General features: G+C 40.9%; 1 protein-coding gene across 3 annotated transcripts in view; it reads left to right on the top strand.

Annotated features, from left to right (window-relative positions):
- The first annotated feature begins 253 nt into the window (after nt 1-253).
- Nucleotides 254-21,602, top strand: part of dock8 (dedicator of cytokinesis 8) — a 50,520-nt gene continuing 29,171 nt past the window's right edge. For 2 of the 3 annotated variants that reach the window (XM_085786510.1, XM_085786509.1), the window contains exons 1-8: nt 254-510; nt 9,009-9,108; nt 13,170-13,345; nt 13,868-13,939; nt 14,505-14,613; nt 17,857-18,066; nt 18,219-18,304; nt 19,215-19,281. In XM_085786510.1, the coding sequence (XP_085642636.1) occupies nt 458-510; nt 9,009-9,108; nt 13,170-13,345; nt 13,868-13,939; nt 14,505-14,613; nt 17,857-18,066; nt 18,219-18,304; nt 19,215-19,281 (873 nt within the window). In that variant the 5' untranslated portion in view covers nt 254-457. Of the gene's footprint in view, nt 511-9,008; nt 9,109-10,874; nt 11,196-13,169; nt 13,346-13,867; nt 13,940-14,504; nt 14,614-17,856; nt 18,067-18,218; nt 18,305-19,214; nt 19,282-21,602 lie in introns of those variants that run through there. The other variant, XM_085786511.1, reaches the window with a different exon arrangement.

Genomic DNA, 21,602 nt, shown 5'->3' with positions numbered 1-21,602 from the left:
TGAGACACAACTACCTATAAACAGCAGGTTGAGCACAGTATTTACATGTTTCATTTTTCAAATTTCACAAGTGCAAATAATGATCCAATGACTTATTAGATGACAAAAACACAGTGGAGCAACTAACTATGGAAGCCTACTAACTTCAAAGCATAGGACTATTTAAGCACGAGAGAGCGCGCGTGCCTCACTCATCCAGCTCGTCCCATCCCCTCCCACACGCGCCTTGCCGGTGTCTGCCCCCTCCCTCCCTCCTTTTCTACGGGATGGCTCAAGTCAAATGCGGAAGTTTACACCCAGTAAATCTGCTGCCGCCACAACCAACATGACTGTTGACATGACACTTTGGCTGTAGCGAGGATACGGAGCGCTGCGTCCGTGACAGCGAGGCGGCCAGACCGCAGGAAAATCCCCCCTTTGAGCCCGGCGCTGCTGAACCGGACTTCAGACCCCGCATATGGCTTCTCTGGGCAGCGCGGAGCGACGGGCTTTCGCTCTAAAAATCAACAGGTAAAAAAAACAACAAAAACAAAACACCTTTATTGGAAGCTTTGGCTGTTTGGTTGGTCAGATTAGTTTAGAAGTGGAGAGGTGAACTCAGAAACGGGAGAGGAGCCCGCTCTTGACAGTTGTTGGAGGGGATTCCGCCGTGGAGCAGGCAGCCACATGTTATGAATGTTAATGCTGCAGGTTAGTTCACGCTGTCCGGGGATACACAGGCTGCCCGGAGCACTAAAAACAGCCAACTCTTCTTTTGATCGTCCGTAAAGATTACTACAGGACACATGTGATCAGTTAGGAATATTTAAGTTTCTCTCTTATTGGCACATTATTTCCACAAAGCCTCAAGTGGAGAAACAGTGCAGAACTTTTTATTGTACACTGAGCTGACAAATCTGTATCATATCATTGTCATTTCCTCCCCATGAGGAGGATGCTGATTCTATATCTAGTGTTTCTAATACGATCATTTCCTGTGGTGTGTACAGTGTGACCAGTCCATAGAGCTGCTGTAGCCTAAATGAGGAGGGATGTAGTCATAGTTCCTGCTGCGACTTTGTACAGGTGTGGAGGAAGTTGTGCACATGGAAGTCTATTGTGTACCATGCCTCCTCTGCAGTGCAATTCATTAAAAACAAATAGACTGTACAGTATTGCTGCAGTTTTGACAGTGCTCTAGGGTTCATTCACATTGTGGAAGTAGATGAGGGCAGAGGCGCTGATCAGTTTCGGTCAAACAGCATTTAAAGAGGACACAATCTGTTTACCCTCTCATTTGTTTTTATAGTCCACAAGCAGCATTTTTAAATCCCAGTTGATCCACTCTTTAAAGTGCTGTCAGAGTGTCAGAATATAGTGAGAAATGCCAATTATGATACACCAAGATCGAAGCAGGGTATCTTAAAATTACATGTTTTGTGCCACCAGTGATAAAACCCAATGATTTTTAATTTGCCATAATAGAAAACAAAGAAAAACATTTTATGATTGGTATCTTTTCTTTGATAGTTACTCAAAACAAATAATCACATTTAGTCTATAACTAAGAATTAAGATAGTTGTTTCAGGTCTAGTTCAAAGCCTTCCATTGTTTTTTCTTGATTTTTGTGAGTAGGAAATTCTCTTTCCTCCACAGCGACAGAACTGTACTCTTGTTTTTAATAGCTAGGATAAATGCGGGATACTTGCTTTGCTGTGCTGTGCAGAGCTGAGGTCAGCTGCTGAGGGATGTGAGAGATCCTGAGCCACAGTCTGGATCTAGTGATGAGCCAGCAGAGGGGCTGGTTAGAAGAAACTATACTGTACTGTAGCAAAACATGGTGTTGTGGATGATGTGGTTTCATAGTGTTAACCAGCACAGACACTTGTGATGATGCAGGAGACACAAATCATTCACTGTGTTTTCATACTTCTCTTAGTTGTTATTAATCATTTTATTTTGACTCAACTTAGTGAAATGACATACAACCAGTTATTTGGTGTTGTTTTTGTGCTTCATGGTGTTTCTACATCATGTTCTGTGGGACCACATTTAGATGGACAAAGAAATGTGACACATTTTTCCTTCTGGGCAATTAGAGAAGTGGACAAGGAATGACATGCAACCAGAAAGTCCCTGGTTGGACTTATTGATATAGTGTTTGCACTCATTAACATGTAAAAACCTTGGGCCACTAGAGGGGCTTTGAAAGGAACCATGAAAGTTAAATACATAAAAATGATACAAAATGTGAAGGGGAAGAACCAAGAAAATCGTGGTAACAAAAGTCAGACGCAAACAAACCACATGGACAAAGAGGAACATTGATCACAAGGTGGAAGTGACGTGTGCCACATATAGGATGCAAAAACCTATTAATTCCCACACAAGCATTTAAAAAACCAATATTAGCATATTTGTTTGATATGCTACATTAGTTAAAACATGGTTAAAGAAGTTTTGTTGTACATTTATCCACACCTGAAAACTATATGTTGCCATAAAGTTCCTCTCTAGATCTCTCTATCAGGATGGAGTGCGAAGGAAATCCTGCACACTGTGGACATGGCGTGGCTCTGGTTTCACTTCGCGTTTTGTTCGTGGCAGTTTTAAATCAGGAAATGTGTGTTTCTTCATAAGCATTTAAAAAAGGGGAATGGAAAACAGTTATGAGAACACAGACATACAATCGTAGTGTAGCACATTGTTCCGCTGATTTGAATGGATCAAATTGAAAACTAGGTGTTCTCAATTCATAGCATATGGTAACAGGTGTGGGGACAGCTGTGGGTTTGGGGCCTCTGTCGTTTAATGCTGTTAAGTGACAGAGCGGTCCGGATTGAGTTGCATCTGATTTCCTCTGTGCTCTGGCCCATGACATCTGTTAACCCTCATGGCTGTTGGTGGGCATGAGTTATGGGGTGGGTAGGGTGTCAAACTATGGACACACACCTTCCCTTAAACATAAAAACAACTTTGAGTTAAATGTTAAAGCATTTAAACTCTGAAAGTTGTTTCTGTGGTCACTTTTTCTAGCTTCTTCAGAGCTGCATGTGACCTGGGTCTTGCCAAATGACTGCTGTGTTTGTGCGTGCCTCTCTCTGACAGGAAGCTGAGCTGTGATGGTGCTGATAGCGGTAAGACCCATTAAGTCTGGAGACATATGATAGTATGAGACACACAGTGGGGGCATCCCTTTGGTGTGCTTTCTTCCTCTTGTCATGTCCACCACAACACTCTGTTTTAGGCTATAACATACAAGCTTAAAGAGCCACCCACCTCTAGTGGATTGACTTGATAATAATGATGATAATGGGGATAATGGTTGGGCTGAGGAGCAGGCCTTGCGGGAGCCATGTCTTGTGAAGTAAATACAGATAATCATGAGTTCAATTTATCTTTAGCTATCTGGGGAGCCGATTAATCAGAAGTGTAGCCATGAGAAGAGGTGATAGTGCAGGTTTAGAGCTGAACTCAATTTGAGCAGTGAACTCAATTTGAGCAGTGCTTGGCCAGTGATTCCAGAAATGCTGACAACATGAACACACCAAAGGCACACACAGCAAGTGCAGGCTTGCCATAGACAGCATGACGCAACAGAAAAGGAGCCACCCTCTTTCTATAGGAAGAGGATGATAAAGGTATTTCTGAACTCGGGTGTGAATCAAAACACAAAGCTTTTGTGGACGTTCATGTTTTAAAAAATAATGGGTGGAAGACCCATTGTAATTATGATGCCACAAGATTGTGAAACTGCTGTGTCTAGTATCTAATATTCACAGCCACTGACTCCCATGACTCAGCTCATATAGGTCCTTGAAATAATGGGGTCACCCACAAAGCCTCTTTTAATGACAGCTATTTTATTCTGATTAATGATAAAACAGTTTGCCTCTCTCTCCCTTTCTCAGTGTCTTTGAATAAGAAATGTTTTATTTTTCCCTCCTGTTCATTACCTAATTATCATAGCAGTGGAGATGAGGAGTTATGACAACATCATAACTATTTATCTGTGAAAGAGTCAATAATATTCCATTAAAGCAGCCCAAGTCTGGTTGATTTGACTCCTGTCTAATCGGATTCATTCAAATATGTTTAAGCTGATTAATGATTGATAAGTCTACTGATATATCATATATATTATTTTACACTTACACTTTCAGCTATTTTACTGACAACAGGGTAATACTGTAAAAATGTGCTGAGTCTTGATGTATTTTTACAGTATGCCTAAACTATCATTGGCTCTGGTTTATAACTGGTGTTTACTGTCAGTAGTAACTCTACATCTACTCCGTGGAAGCAGCTGTTTTAGAGGGCCATTCTCATTAGTGCTGCTGATTACTGATTCTAATTATATCTCATGGAAAAAAAGACAAAGAAAACTGGTAATTATTGTCATGCTGGGGCTTTATGATCAGCAAAGAGAATTGCTCCCCCTTAAAAACAGTGATCTGTCTCAATGGGGAGCATTTATTGACATTTTGAAATTGATTTTTCTGTGGCTTAGCTTGATCTCAAGTCTCCTTTTAAGATATTACATCATGACAGTCAGTGTGTTTACATCCATGGAAGACATCTGGTTACTCAAAGATGTCAGGTGATGTAGAAAATAAATCTGGTGTGTTCAAATGTGCTGTGGTAACCTTAATATTGTACAACAGTGTCTATACACATATGTTGCATGATAGTGGTCACACTTCCTATGCACACCTGACTGTGAAACCATGGATTAGTTATTTTGAAGTGTTTAGGAAGTTAGGCACTGTCATTGTAATGTGTGATGAAGATGGACCCTCAACATACAGTGACACCGTAGATGACTGTTTTCTGCCTGAAAAATAGCCCTAATCACATTAAGTAATATCTCACTAGTATTATCATAGTGAGATTGAAGTCTGATCACTGTGAGCTATGTGCTGTCAATGATGTAATGGTGAGTCTGAAATCTCAATTTAATGACTGTCCATATACTGTAGAGACCAATGAATGAATGAAATGGAGAAGTGAGTGTGCATTTGATTTGACTTATTTCATTGGAACTGTACATTGAAGAAGTGTGGTCTGTTGTCTTTTATTGTTCACCAGCTGATTTGCTGATGTGGCTTTGTTCATATTAATTTTAGGATGACATCATCAAATCGAAAGAGCAGCAATGAATAATGTGGGGAAATGCCACTGTGGTCGTTCTTCGACATAGCAGATCTGAAGCTCACTGTCTCACAGGGCTCCAAAACCTCAGAAGCTAAAGCTCAAGACCAAAGCAGTCAACTTCAATAGCAGTTTTTTTTATAGGCAGGGTCAGTCTCAATTTAAGGAAGGTGGTGTAACTAATTATTTTGAACTTGCTCAATTCAAACACATCACAGTTTTGTGCTGTCAAGCACTGATGGTCAAGTACTTCTCCCTTGTAGGTGTTGTCTTTGGGTTGATGCACGACAAGTATTCATTGCTTTTTTAGTCTTTGTGAGCTGGTGGTTTTTGGTAAAAAGTAACGATCAAGACATCTGTTTCTGCTTGGCTTATGACACAAGCTGCTTTTGGTATTATTTTGACTAAATGACCAAAAATCCGAAGCCTCACTTTTTTTGTCTTCCTTACAAGGGGACTGCTTTGGTTTAATGTAACAAAAGATGCCAAGACACATTGCAGTTTAAAGAGAATGACAGATGTTGTCTGCTGTGACGAGCTGTTTGTCTACTAGTGGTAAAATAATGCCTGCTTGGCTCTGCTGGCAAGAGCTGATTACTGTTTTACTTGCCCGGTCTTTTTATAGGCTGCCTCTGAATGTGTGTCAGTGTGTGCAAGTAAGCAATCCCACGTGTGCTGTGCAAGTGTGTGAGAATGTACTATAACATATATAGTAATACAGAATAGTATGGGTTGTTTTGCTTAAGCTTTGTTTCTCTAATAACAATGAAAGCCACAGTGGAAGAGTAGTTATGGCTCAGTCTGTACACAGGGCAGGGCATGTCTCCTCAGAAGTCAAGTTATGAGTGGTTTTTACAAGGCTTAAATTGCCTTGGGTACAAGCTTAATACACTCACCACAGAATTTTCCCTTGAGCATAAAATTACATATTTGCTCAGATTTCTCTGCCAAGGAAATTATGTATTCATCCATGTCTGTTTGTTAATTAGTCAATTTGTTTGTGTATTTGTGAGCAGAAATATGCAAAAAGCAGGTGTGATTTGCACCAAACTTGGTGGAGCAATGGGGCATAGCCGAAGGACAAACACACTTTATTTTGGTGCAGATCCAGTTAAAGGGGTGGATTTTGATATTTTAATCAGTTTCTCAGTAAATAATGTCTGGATCTTGATGTAGAAAATCACACAGTTAATGGTACTGACATCTATATGTTTGTACATTTTGACGCAGATCCAGGTGATAATACATCTGGTGGAAGGAATGCTTGTTGCACTTATTGTTAATAGTAAGCAAGTGTGCATATGGCAGCACCAGCAGTTCTGAATGCTTACACCTGTATTACATTCCACTTCAACTAAAGAATTTGCATTAAAGTGACTGTGACATCGCTATAGTTGTAAATCTCTACAGCGCTGACATCAACAAACACAATAAATAAATCAAGTTATACTTGAGAACTAAAGATTTGCAGAATTGCTTGGCCTTGGTGGAGGTATGTGAGTTTCCTTGCAAAGACTAATCAACCCCAGCCTTTTTCTTGTTTACTGCTAAACTATACAGCAATGTATAACATCAGTATCTGGTAGATCTCAGCAGTGGTCCCTTATCATTTCAAAGTAAAACATGCTGATAATAACCAATAACCAATAACTGATCAAGGAGTCAAAACTCTGTTTTGTCAATTACTCCTCTGCAGGTGCATCTTATGTGTCATTCCTTGTGTTGACTTGAAGCTTTGTGCAGCTTTCCTTCCTTACCTGCAGCCACTTAAAGCTCCACTGGCTTATGTGATTTGACACATTGCATTTCAAGAAGAGTAAGTGTCTGAGCACATTCCTTTTAGACATTAGTATAGTGTTGAAAGTTGGTACATGTGGCGAGACTTTAATTTGTTGATGTGCAGGTTTTAAGTGATGTGTATCTTTGAGTTCCTCTAACAACCACCAGTCCACTGTGCTGTTGTGTAAGGGACAAATGTACTGCTCTAATAAACCTGCTTAGCAGGCAGCAGTAACATTAGAGTGGCTGTGCTGAGTGGCTTTCAGATGTATTTGTATACGTGTGTAAACCTTTACACGCCTCGACCTGTAGACCACTTTCCGTGTTGAACTGGGGTGAAAATGTGTCAGTTAGGAGGTTCTTTTACACAAGGGAGAATTGCACAACATCACTGTTGTCACTGGTGATAAAAATGTAAGTTGGATAATGTGACCAGATGTGTGTGTGTTACGCTACAGTAGAATTTATCCCCATTTAATTCTGTAATCTACATCCTTGCACCGTTGTTTGAGTCACATTTTAAATATTGTGTGATTGTTTTTTATTATACTGAGCTATGTTTAAATGAAAAAGTGCTGCACTGCTGGACTTTGCTCTTTGTGTAAATTTGTATACTGTTCTCCCACCCATGCCTTAACCTTCACCGGCATGCAGTTATTGTGTTGATTCAGCATGTTGCATGATTGACGAGAGGGAGGGGGAAGTGTTTTAAACTGTAGAGTTCAAAACACTACAAGTATGTACTGAACATAGATATTTGTACATACTTGACTTTGTTAAAGCCTATACAGATTAACTGTAAATTGTAAGAAATGCACATGTGGCTGACATGCCCATCAGCCTCTCTAGTCTCTTTTAAACTGTAAACTGGCTTGGTGGAGATTGTCTCAGCAGAACATTAATGATATTATCAGTTGTTTGCATGAAGCTGTGTCTCCTCTACAAACTTCATGACTCTGCAGCCTCAGTGGTTTTGACATGCTGGATTTCTCCATTGCGTTGGTGTTTATGAGTTTGTGGTGGTAATTAGTAACAAGACTGTTGTAACAATGACCATGGGGACTTAATGAACCCATGAGACTGACCACAGGGGAAGCAGTCGGGAATGTGACCCATTTGCTGAAGTCGTTGCCCTCCAACTCTGCACTGTGTGGCAATGTTGCAGTAAACTCTCTCCGACACTTATGCACGCAAAAATTACATACCAATACAGGCCAATTTGATATAACACAGACACACTAAACACATATGCTTGCGCCTATACAGACAGAACTGGTCTTTAATCACTGTGTCGCGTAGAATAAATCAGTCACTGTGCATGCTTTGGTTGGAGTCCAATGATATGGTAGATTAATTACAAAGAAATAGACGGCGTGTTAGCTCTGTGCTCCATTGAGATGAAATGTGTGCAACAAACTGGGGCACTGTCTCTGTTGTCATTCTATGTTCTCTCTTCTTCTTTCACAGGCAGACCCACACAAACACACGCAAAAAAAAAAAACACCAACCCCGTTTACCCAATATATTTGAATACTACTTCATTCCTGTGTCATGTTGATTTCCTGCTCAGTTTGACCCTTAAATCAGGACACCATATTTATTCCACTGGCTGTATGGCTGCCAGAATGACAAAGCCTTTACACAGCCAGCAGAGAGGTGCTTCTGTAGAGAGTGAACAATAGTTTGAATGGGATCATCATGGCTGACCAATTCAAACTAATGCGAGTAGGAACAATGGTAGAATTGCTGTTGCATCTCTCATTAAGATAGGCCGTGCATGTTGTTGGGATTGTACATGAGTTATGGTTTTAGAGGTTGTAGAGGTTTTCATTGCCTGAATCTGTAGAAATATTGACCTTCATTTATTAATTTAATTTTAATTTAAAATGATGTGTTTTTTGCCAGGATCTTTTGCTGTTACTGGCGTGTTGTGATGCATTTTACCTTTAAAAAAGCTTCTGTGACTTTTCTATTTAATTTGGTCGTATTTGGATTTAATTGCTCAGTCTGATCCTTGGGTAAAGTGGTGTATTAACTACTGCCTTCTGCATCCTCAATACAAAACTTTAAATCTGTATGTTTCCATGTTTTGTTCCAGACACTCCTCTGCAGAGATCAGACGACACTTTGGTGGGAACCATGGCTCTCAGCATAGCCGAACCAGCTCCAACGCCTCAGCCTCAGTGTCCCTCACTGTGGTGAGTTTCCTCTTATAAAAAGATACCAGGCCTTTGCAAACTCAGTCATTTTTATTTTTTGGATTTATCACATTATCCATGTATTTTTGACTTAGTCACAGCTGCCTAGAGAAAATAGGTTATTAGTTATTTGCTTTTGAGCTAACATGCTGTACAAGCTGCAGGCAGGGTTCAGAAAGTTACACAGGCAATAAAATACAATACATTTTTTTTATTTTACTTGAGTGATAATGCATCAACACAAGTTCTTTCTACATTATATGGCAGTTCTTTATCTGACTGTGTAACATGTTTAAGGAAATCAGCAGATTTAAAATAATTCTTTATCTATACCAATAATAATATTTGGTATTGGTGATGTAATGGTAGCTGCTCAGAAATACTGCGTCCATAAAGTCAGAGGTGCGGTTTCCTCTAATGCTACACTCACTTGGATACAGCTTTAGCTTTTGCGTTTACACCACCACAGGACTGTAAGTGTATCCTCTTCACATCATCTTTGCTGTCATTAGCACTGAGAATGTCTGACTCTAGTTTCCACTCCTGATGATTATAGTTTAAAGTGTATGAAATTCTGCTGGAACTTACTGCCTCTGCAACAACAGCTGTCTGCATTTCTGCTAAAGAACTGAGTATTTTGGGGAAAAATGATTCTCAACTTTTACAATAGACGATAAGAGAACTCCATCATGGCTTAACGTGCCTTTGTCAAAGTCAGGCTGACAGACTCTGTTCTTTGATTTAACAGGGTTTTGAAAACTTAGTGTGCCATCATGACAGGTTGTTTTCTTACCGCTTTAGCTGAATCCTAACAGACAGTCAGAGTGATTCCTGCTCTCTCGAGCAAGCAGGCAGAATGATGCACAGTAATCCTTTGCAGGGATTTGTTCCCACTACACTCTCAGTCTCTCTGTGGTACCCTCTGAACCTCTGCCACACATCCACTCATCCACTCATCTTTCCTCTTTCAGTCTTTCTGCTTTTTTTCTATTTCTGTCTCTTCCTCACACTTCCTCTGTCTCTTTCCTCATCTCTCTCATTTACAGGGAGATGGAGGGTGAGATTCTGGAGCTCTTAGGCGCTTAGTCTCCTGACATATCTTTGTGCATGAGTGACTGATCTGAAGCTCTTTGATACCTTCCCACTGATGATCCTTCAGCTCCTCAGCTAACAGGGTCTGTGTACTTGGACCGTCCCACCACAGTTTGCAGCATGCAGTGCGGTTAATCTCTAACCTGCTTGGGAAATGGGTCAGTGCCTTGGCTACTAACAGGCACTGGATGGGGCCTGCTTACCTTGCAGCTTACACGGGCAAATCTTTAATATGGCCGGATTTGGGATGCGGGAGAGGGGTTTTAATACTATAATCTCTGGGATGATAGTTTCCCATTATTCAGCAGTCGTGTCTAGCACGCGGATGATGAGGGTGGGATGTTTGTTGAGAGGACGTAGGGGTGTTTGTTGTTGCAGTTGTGATGTAGTTCACTTTGTTGATTGTCACCATTCCCCCCACTAGTACCCTGCTGCTATTTTTAGTGCCTTAAATGATGAATGTGGATGGATCAGTGTTGTTTGTTGTCGGTTTAAAATACAAATTGAGAGATTAGGGCAGAAAGCAGCATGTGTTTTTATGAATGTGTGCAGCACCCTGTGAGTGTGTGTGTATACGTGTGTGTGTGTGTGTGTGTGTGTATGCGGTGTCTGTAGTTTCTCTTCCTGTCTGTTGAAACACCAGTTGATGGAGGGACGCCTTGCCAATGTCACTTCCTTTAATGTCTTTTGGTTTTCAACCCGAAACTGCAAGATACTGCGCCTGCATGTTCGAAACGGCTGTCAAAACATTCAGTGGGTTCAAACATTCAGGCTCAGCGTCATTTTTCATTTTGGATATTAACACCTCTCCTCAGATCTACTGTAGGTCTCGGCTTCTAGGAATATGAGGATCAAGTCAAAGAGGATCTGTGCTCTGCGTTGTGGCTTAGTTTTAACCAAAAGCATTTAGTGTCTGTAGGTGCTCGCTGTAGGTTCCCATATCCGGAGTGCGCCATTTTGTTCACTTCCTTTTTCATTGTACAGTTTTCAGCAGGGTAAGTCTACAATTTCCGCAGCTATCTATTTAATGAACCTTATGAATGAGATTATTGGCACACTTGATTTGTTTTAAAGTTAAGGACAAAGCTCTAATGCATCTATATTTTGAATGAACATGTTGACCTGTTTGACATGAATTCTTTACTTGCCTTTTTTCTCTACCGGCTTGTTTTGGCTAGGTTACATTGAGAACAGTGCTACTGGTTGATACATCATTTCTTAATGTACTCATTCTGCTTGAAACATTTTCCAGTAGCAAATTAAACAATATTGCTTGGCTTTGAAAAGGTATAACTATTCATTATTATATTTTTCAAAAAAACCCTTTTACTTTGCTCTATTTTGTTCTTGACGCATGTGCGAGTGCATGTGTTTTGTCTTCCGGGAACTTCCTGCTTTTTAAGATTTTTCTCATTTCATTGCAAAGTCATCTGATCTTTAGTGAGTAACCTGATACAAAGTCTGGCTGTTGATTTGGCAAGGAGAGGGACTTTTCTTGCGAGTTCTTCTCATGACTCCACAGCAGCAGGCGCTGATCAGAGGCATGCATAGATTTGCATTCATTTGTATGTGTTAGCCTCTGTACTAAACAAGAAAAAGGGGCCAGGCTACAATGATTGTTTGAACTTTGAGGCAGAGAGCCAGAGAGATGCACATATGGAGAGGATTGCCACTGTAGAGACACTGTTGAAGTTGACGCCTCCTCCTCAGAACACAGACGTTGAAGGTTTCCCCTATAGGCCTCTTGTTTAAAATAATAATGATACAGTTGTTCTGTCTGCCTGGCTGTCTCTCCTTTCTTTCTTGTATTGCATGCAAAGCATTAATACTAACCCATGTGATGCAATTCACTCCTGCGTGCTGCTCACCAGAGAAAAATATCCCTCAGGGTGGATCGATGTGCAAAAACATGTCTGAAGGCAAATGGAATTTGCTCTGCTTTTAAAAGTTGAGCACAGCAGTGACTCACGCTGTAGCTGCAGTTATCTCTACCTCCTCTGTTTGTACACATATTGTGTGTGTGTGTGTGTGGCTCTGCATTTTTCTTCTCTCTCCCTCTCCTGTACACACACTTTCTCTCACTCTTGAACACTCTACCTGTTTGGCATGCAAATACTTCCCATCTCTGACAGTGTGCAGCATTAAAAGCTTAAATATTCCTGTTTTTATGTTTGATTTTTAAATGTAAATATGAAATATTTAGGAATGTGTTTCTGTATGACACTGCGGTGGGTGTTTATTTCCAAGCTTTTCCCTACATCTGCCTCTGCTCGCAGGCTGTAATCAGATTGGAGCTCTGCCCTGTTTGCTGCTGCCCATTTTCACAATGACACCTGCTCCATGCAGGTTCCCCCTTTTACAACCACAAACAACCATGCACCACAAAAGAGATGTGTGTTATCTCATCAGCTGTGTTTCTTTTTCCTTTAGGACCTCTTTCTAGTCATGAAAGGCCCATGTATTTCTCCTCTTTGAGCCTCAGTGGAAATTTGTATCATTATGTGTGCATCATTTCAACAATATGTTTGTATTCAAAGACCCATATGAACATTTCAACCCATTTGTACTGTACATGAAAGTGATTACAGCCTCTCCTTTGATCTGCTGTAGCTCTGCCGTGTGGGCTGAGTTTCTGGCTAAAAATAGGTTTGCAGGGAATTAAAAAAAACAAAAACTGCTTGGCTGTCTGATATTGCCCAGTTTGTTCCAGTTTCTATTTATGTGTGAGTTTGAATCCTTTGTTCCTCGACAGGTATGGGGCATTAGAAAATAATCATGATTCAACAGGTTTGGCCCAGGCCGCCCAGCCTCCTCCCCTGTGTTTTATTCCTCAGACCTCCTGTGCATTATGTAGATGTGACTGAGAATGGTGCAAACTCATCAGTCACCCTATAGCTTTTCACAACATTTACTTATGTTATTGTCACTGTATCATTAAACCCTCCCTCCATCTCTCCTTCTTCCTCCAGCCCCACTCGTATGACGCGGTGGAGCCTCTGGACCTAGAGGAGTTCTTGATGTCGCAGCTACGAAGTGGAGACTCAGACCTGATGCAAGAACTTGGAGACTTTCCTGAGGATGACTTGAGAGTGGAGCTGGTGGAGAAGGAGTGTCGCACTGTTAGACACTCTGTCCCTGAAGATGGGTGGGTTGCAGACCAACAGACATTAGAAAAGAGAGAAAACCAATAGACTGTGGGGTAAAACTGTTTGAAAACTGCACGTTGTATGTATCACTTGTGCTTTTCATGAGCTCTGTTTTAGTTACAAGAATGACAGTCTCGACACATTGAACCCTGAATCCTGGTTCAGTGGCTTAATAAAATGATAATCAGAAATCACCTAACAGTCAATAGACACATACAGACTATACAAGAATACAAGAGTTGGAATAAGGTCACAAATAAGGTTGATGGGAGAACTGCAGCCTACAATGAGAACTACAACAAAATCAAATGTTATCACAAAATCCATTGTCAAAACTATTCTCGCAATGCCTTTTACTCAGATTCAGAACATTCACTTATCCCACACCTTGACCATGAATAGTTTCAGATAGCAGAAAAATGTGAGGTTTAGGTTTTCAGTTGTCTGTGAATGTTTCCTTGCACGTCTGCATGTGTGTACATATCTTCTTACTCTGCTCATCCTTGTCCCTCTCCTTGTAGAGTTGAGTTGGAGCCACATGTCAGGGACTGCGTAACGAGTTACACCCAGCCATGGCTTGTGGTTTCTCGAAGGTAAATAATCCCCCTCCACATTAACATGGAAACATAGCTTTACTATGACCAACTCCACTGTACCTCAGAAATGTACGGAAAATACTTGCTGACACGATTCTCTCTGATGTACAGATGTGCTGCTTGTTGTGTATACTTTCATGTACTTGTCAAGATATTAACAAGCTACAGCTTTTTAGCCAGAGACCCTCCCCTGCTCTCTAGGTGGTTTAGCTGTTACACTATGCGAGAGGTGCCAACTGTCTAAGAAGTTGAATGTGTCTGTGGAACAGGAAACAAAAGAGTGGAGAGAGCCTGATAAAATGTATACTGGGATCCTCGGTCTGATACATTGTAGTGTTTGGATTATCTCTCTCTCTCTCTCTCTCTCTCTCTCTCTCTCTCTCTCTCTCTCTCTCTCTCTCTCTCTCTCTCTCTCTCTCACACACACACATTCACGTATACACAGCACACGTTTGACAATGTTATGTAAGACCTGTGTCTGTGTTGTTATCGAGATTGATTACAAGTGTATCAGCTGTAACCATGCGTGTCCTCTCTGGTGTGTATGTGTGTGTGTGTGAAGGTGCCAGGGGGATGGCTGGAGTGCGTATTCGGAGCGAGCTGGTCTACACAAACTCCTTCGGAAACAGACCTTTGAGTCTGATGTCCAACCAGAAGACCAAGAGAAACCAGTAAGAAACACAAAGAAAACAAACACACAAAAACTCTAACGCTAAATATAGCAACCCTTGCTAATATTTTCAAACCTTATGTCTTAAAATCAGGACGTAAACCTGATTTCCTACTTGTGTGTTTTACTGAGCCTGTTTCTTAACCAACAATCTCTCTGACTCAATAAAAGAGAAGTGTTAGACTTCTTCAGAAAACCTCTTTTTTCAAAACCAGTCTTGCTGTGGTCTGGCCTGTTCATCACATTCTGTCAACACTGCATGAATTTAGCATTAGCTCAGCTTAGAAGATTAGTTAAGAGGAAATACTACTAACCTGGCTTTGTCTTAGGAATACTCTGCCATCTCTAAATATCATGCAAGAAGATAAAACATGTTAGAACATATTATGAGCTCTGTCACACCTGTTGTAATGACACAACTCTTTCTAAAACTTCCATCACATGTTTTTGTGCATGGCTTTGTGCATGGCTTGAACCAACAATATAATTAACAATGTGTTAATTTATTGATGATTTCAGGCTAAGTGGTTTCCTCTGTGGCCAGTTTTTTTTTTGCTAATCTAACCACCCCTCATTCTTGTCATCATAGTCACAGCAAGCAAGAGAATACACAGCTTCACAAATTGTCAACCTATTCCTATAAGTGTGCTTTCTAGGGAACACACTTGAATACTTGCATTTAAGGCCTCTTTTGTAAGGGGTAAACATTTTCCTGAGCACAGTCAGCTAGTCCATACTGATGAAGGCCTGAGAGACGACAATGCTGAATGTGAAATGTGAGAGCAGGCCGGATAGGGGGCTTTAAAGGCGAACACAGCGGTGTTTTGTCATTCCTATCACTCTTTCCACTGTGGTCCGTGACCCTTTCAAGTTTACTCAGCCTGGGTTGCACAAAATTAAGTGTTAATATTATACACATGCTGAATCCCCATCACATGTGTGTTTAACTAGATAGGCAGAAGGACATTGTGGTAAAGTATGTGATTTTTTTCTGTTCTACTCTTGAGACATCAACTATTGTTTCCATTGCTGACATTATTTAAACCCAGTTTTCATTCTCTCTCACTGTCCCCTCTCTCTAACGCCTTTGTCTTACAGTGACCAAATCCCTAGCTCCTAGCATCAGGCAGTCCCAGCCAATCCATGTCTCAGTCAGTGCTACTCCCAGCCTCTGGCTAGTTACCCAAACATCTCTCACCACCAGACACCCCCACAAACCCCCTCCTGTCGCTTCATCCTTGCCAATTCTTGTTAATCACCCAAACTAAAGGGCCCTTATTACCGCCATGGGCTTCCCATGATCTACATGCCAGAAAGAGAGTGACAGAGCAGGGAAGAACAGCACTATTGTTCCTTAGTGCTTAATAGGCCAGTCTGCTTTAGAAATAGCCCTGGGATCATGGTGTGATGGTCTCTTGGAGCCTCAACAGGGTGAGGCTTCATCAGGGCGGAAGCTCGGTCAGTCCTTGCCTGTGGTTCAAGAGCTGGGATGTGAGATTGATGGATGATGGGAGTGAAAGAGACAAGGAAAGAGGGGTGGCAAAAGGGACTGTTCAAATCAGGATGAGTGCAAGAGCAGTGGGGTTTCGCCTTGCCCTGGAGCTAAGTCTGAGTAATTCCATATGGTCCCAGTGCCAGACTGAGATGTCTTACTGATGGTCAAAGGATGCTCCAATCAGCTAATGTCCCTATGGTGTGGTTTAGCATTCTGTTTTGACCATGTTATTTTCCTTATAAATCTACAAATTTAAATCTGTAAGATGTCAATAGATAGCTGTAGTTATTTGGTTCCAATAATGAAGAAAAGTAGCTAATCCACACTGGGAATAATGAAAGCAAACATGTTTTGCCAACTCAGATGATGAACTGATTATTCAAATATTCGCTGGTTACTTACTCCCAATCCAGTCAGCTCATCAATTAATCAAATTTTAGCTAGTTTTAGCTCAATATTAATCCTGCATATTATAATGGAAAATGGCAGCAAACAGGACGGAGCTAACAGGATAAATAGTTGCAACAGAAGACATCTTTTGCATAGCTGATGCTTGACTTTCCTCTTAAACCTAACTTCAGGGCATTTTAGAGGATGTAATGGGGAAAATTTGCATTTTACATAAATTAATTAGTTTTAGGTTTGCAAGTTAATGGCGCTGCCTGGTGCACAGATTTGCCAACAGTACATTTCTATGGCTGTCAGGGATCTGGATCTCAAAAATATGCAGCATCTAGCAAGTTTGTTTTCCAGGGTCATTGTAGCTGAGGGTCAGTGAGTCAGCTTGGCCCTCTTTGCTGCTGCTATCATTTTATTTTGTCCGGCAAGCCTAGCCTAGCCTACTGGGAGATCTCCAGTTACAGACTTTGATCAGCTAATGCACAATGTGTCAATATCACTGGTGACAAGTAACTCATACCACAATACTTTATGTCTATATTCAGTGACCTTGTTTTCTGTGTTGAGGTGTCTTTTCTTATATGGATAACTATAGAAATACAGTAAGAAAGCTGCTTGCTTGTTCATAACAAAGAAATAAAATGTAAATTGCGTCCAGCTGCACACAGTAAACATGTGGCAGATGTAAGCACCTGCTGAAGTTTATTATATAAAAACATATCACTTTCTGTAGCGTAGTGAACATGAACATATGTTATGATGTTCACACTAAATAAACCTTAATCTGAAAAACATGAAAGGCTGTCATTACCTCCGGGCCAAAACAGAAACCGTCTAGACTGTCTAAATGCCCGTTAGCTGTTGTTGTGTCTGTGTGCACATGGAGGCTGCATTATGTTGTATATGTTTTTTTCTTAAAAATCTGTGCAAGTACAGAGCTGATATTTTGTTGTCTTTGTTGAATATATTGTAGCTCAGGCCAATTCTTAGATGTGAGATGAGATGAGATTTAAAAACCATTAGGAAACAATGGGGATGAAAATTTTGAAAATCTCATAGGAAGCTTAATAAAATCTGTTTAAGTCATATTATTTAAAAGGAGGAAGCACAGACTTTGACCTAAAAATCCACTCATATGATATTCTTTAGACTGTAACCCATTTTAATTTGTTTTCTCTCTTAATGACTCTTTATTGTTATTCTACCTTAATACCCCACTATTTTTCTCATCCTTTCTTTCTCTCTCATTGCTCAATTTCTCATTATATTACTCTTACTATATTCTTTGTATCCTCCTCCACCCCCAACCCTGCCACCACTCTCATCCCTCTCGTTATGCCTTTGCCCCAGGTCAAGTCTCCAACTCTGGCTGGGCTGACTGATGACTCTGGCCGGACGCTAACCTCCTCCGACTTTAACCTGCGGTGTTTAACTCCAGACCAGAGAGTGGAGGGGCTGCTGGCCTTCAGTAGCCCTGATGAGCTGGACCGCTTCAACCAGGAGGCACGGCATGGAAACCGATACCCAGAGCTGTTTGCACTGTACCCGCCAGCGGATGAGGTGAGATATAGAGAGCTGTTTTTGATCTGCTACAGTGTACTGTAGCTACAAGCCTATATAGGCACTACTCTGTAGTTTTAACTTCTGTTCTTCCACCTGTGTCTGGTCATACATCTTATCCAAATGCGACAAAACATGCAATTGCGTTCCAGGAGGATGCTGTGGATATCCGGCCCATTCCCGACTGCCCCAAAGAGCACATAGGAGACCGCATCCTGGTCCGGTGCCAGGCCATCAAGTATGTTATACATTTTCATTATATTGTAGGAGGGAGAGTGGCCCTATCATTTAAACAGCAGCCATCTGTTCTTCTGTTCTGTCAGAAGTAGGACAAGGGACCAACAGTTGGTTGTGTGAAATGGAAATGAGCCTAACACCCCCATGTTTATGAATATGACCTTTTCCTTAGCGTTTATCATACAAGAAATAGTGTATGTCAAATCTGATCATGACTTAAAAGTCTGAGTGGTGGTTTCAAAATGTTACGCAGTGGATGTGTGGACAGAGCAGTGTGGGAGGGTGGAGGAGTGCTGTGCAATGCTTGTCCTCTAGAAAATCACTGTTCCTCCCTCTCTCTAAGGGATTTAGTTTAGTCTCTCTCTCTCTCTCTCTCTCTCTCTCTCTCTCTCTCTCTCTCTCTCTCTCTCTCTCTCTCTCTCTCTCTCTCTCTCTCTCTCTCTCTCTCTCTCTCTCTCTCTCTCTATCTGCCTCTCTCCCTTTCTCTCACTCACACACACACAAGCACACAGAGCGTCTCTGCTTTTCTCTCTTTTATCTCGCTCGCCCTACTTGCAACCCATAAAACTGCCAAATGTTTGAGTTGAACGCACTTCTCCGCTCAGTGGCTTGGCAACTTCACCCCAAATCCTTTAACCCTCAGTTCAAACATGTCATCACTTACTATAGTTCATTTTGTTGCTTCCCATCATAACAATAATCTACAGGAATAGAAAAGAATAGGAAGAAAACAGAGTCGAATTTGGGCACAATAGAAGTAGGAACGTATGTACTAATTTTGTCTGTTTTGATATTAATGAATTACTAATTCTTTCTTTCTTTCTTTCTTTCTTTCTTTCTTTCTTTCTTTCTTTCTTTCTTTCTTTCTTTCTTTCTTTCTTTCTTTCTTTCTTTCTTTCTTTCTTTCATAGATTTGAGATAGACGTCGAGCCTTTATTTGCCACTATGGCCTTGTATGACCTGAAAGAGAAGAAAAAGGTAAGACATCTCTGCTTTAAAAAAAAACAAATTCATAGTAGTTCTCACAATTTGTGATGCTGTCGTCGTAAGGTTTTTTCTAATGTACAAAAACATGTTGTAACTTGAAACCTGCGTGACATGTAACAAGTGACTAAGGCGACGATAGCCCTGCACTAAATACCAGTTTGATGAAGCTCATTATGTGTGTTTGCTGTGGAGACTGTCAGTGTATGTCACATGTCACATGTTTGATCAAAATCAGGGGGCTGTGCAAGCAAGTGATCTTAACATTAAGAAAAAATAAAGGATGAATACGAGGCCCCGCTATAGCTCCCTAATTTAACCTGCAGGTCTTTTATATCAGTGACAAACAGGAGATACAAAATGTTTAAGATGATGTTTGTTTGTTTAGATCCTGTTATTTTAAAATCGATAACTCATTCACCATTTATGTGTGAAAATACCTCAAATATCTGATTGGTTTATAATTAACAATAAAAGAATGTCTTATTTAGAGGGGGTGGTTGCCATTTTCATAGGGAGATTCCAAGCCAACACAAGGTCATTATGTGAGTGCAAGACACTTGGATCATGAGTGCTTTGCTTGGTAACTTGCTGTTGGCGTTGTCTGACTGTATGTATGAATGGCTGCATGAGAGGTACAGGAAATTTGGTAAGAGTTATGTGCATCACCACAAATAAGAGAGCTTGTTTGTGGTGGTAGACCAAAAGGAAGTGTTCAAAAATCATGGTGACATACTGCATGTCAAATTGAGTAAAAAATTCACATTAACAGAGACGAACCTAAGTAAATCTTCACCAACATTAAGTGAAAGTCTCAACTTTCACAGAGTAGTTTAACCTTTATGACCTCTGTGCCACCAGGAAACAAAAGTCCTGAAATAGCAGACTGAAGTCAGAAACCGACAGTTTCAAGTTCTGTACATGACAAATCAGAATTACACCAAATGTCATGGTAGCTGCTGTGTGTCATGCGTCTCCTCCACATGCGTGGTGGTCTCCTAGTTTCTTTGGGGCAGTGTGCATGGTAGTTAAGGATCAGTGTAATCTACAAGGTTTTATGTTTCCTCATCCTCACATATTCATGCCCCCGGGGTGGTCGTGTTTTGGTTAGACAACTACTAATACTGCCCCGCATTTTCCCAGTCAGCCATTCTGAGCCGTGGCTGTTTGCATGTTTTCTGTGGATTTACACAGCTGGATAGTTTTTGGGTGAAGGGGCTGGAAGGATTTAGTTTGCACTTAAGTGCTCATGGATCTCTCAGATGAGACAGGGTTTTAAACACTGGCCTTGCCCTCCTCTCAGCACTGTCCAGCTGCTTTCTAGCTTGTCTGCAGGAGTGATGGCTCTAACGCAGTCAGTTGGGTAAGATACTGCACCTGAATTGACCCCTGTTTTTGAAAATGAACTGCATTGTATAAGCCAGTCTTGGGACAACACAGTTTGGATCCTACAATAGCAGTACTGTATATGACACTTGCACATATGTCTAAGATCATACTACAAGAATATTTTTCTAGTTTTGTTTCCCTCTGATGTCAGTTTATAATACCAGAGTTTGTCACATTGTCACAGTGCATTTTGCTTCAGTTGACTAATTTTATTATGTGCTGAACTGAAGCGTGTCCTTTGTGGAGGTTAGTTGAACTTCCTGCATACTACATTGAGTAGAGACTGAGCTGTACTGTTAAAGAGTTATGAAATGTGTCTCTGTCTGGGTCAGGGACAAAATGTCATGCTTGTTTTGTTGATTAGATTTAATTGTAGTGGAACTGTGAAGCATTTGCTACTGACTCACTGATCTCTGGACTCTCTTTGCTTTCTGTTTTTCTCTAGCTCTCCTCAGCACACTTGTGTGTTTATAGGTTTTCTTTTCTTTCACATTTCTGTTTCCTCTGTTCAGATTTTCTGTTTTCTCATAGGAAATGTGCTGCTGTGTCTGTTTGTTTTTCTGTTCACATGAGTTTTGTTGTCTCTCATCTGTGAAATCTGCAGCAGATGTTCACATAATTCCATATAATACTCGAGTCGTTAATCACATTTCTCTGGTCCGTCAGCCAAGGTGGAGATTTCACCCAACAAGTGGCCTACTTATAACACAGATTCATGGATATAAACCTACAGAGGTTTTAGTGTAGACAGTCACAGCAAAAAGAGTTGAGTAAGGCCTGTTTCAGTCTGAGGTTACTACAGGTATTTGGCTCTCCTCTTGTTATTGTTACCCAACATGACGAGGCAAGTCAAGTTTTGCTGGACTGTGACTGCAGCTTGTCTGTAGGAAACGGTGATCAGAACATGTAAAGTACAACAATTTCAA

This window comes from Trachurus japonicus, chromosome 9 (genome assembly GCF_045865225.1).
Source record: "Trachurus japonicus isolate A0001 chromosome 9, Traja_1.0".
NCBI classification, from domain to species: domain Eukaryota; kingdom Metazoa; phylum Chordata; class Actinopteri; order Carangiformes; family Carangidae; genus Trachurus; species Trachurus japonicus.
This window is presented reverse-complemented; position numbering and strand designations above follow the sequence as displayed.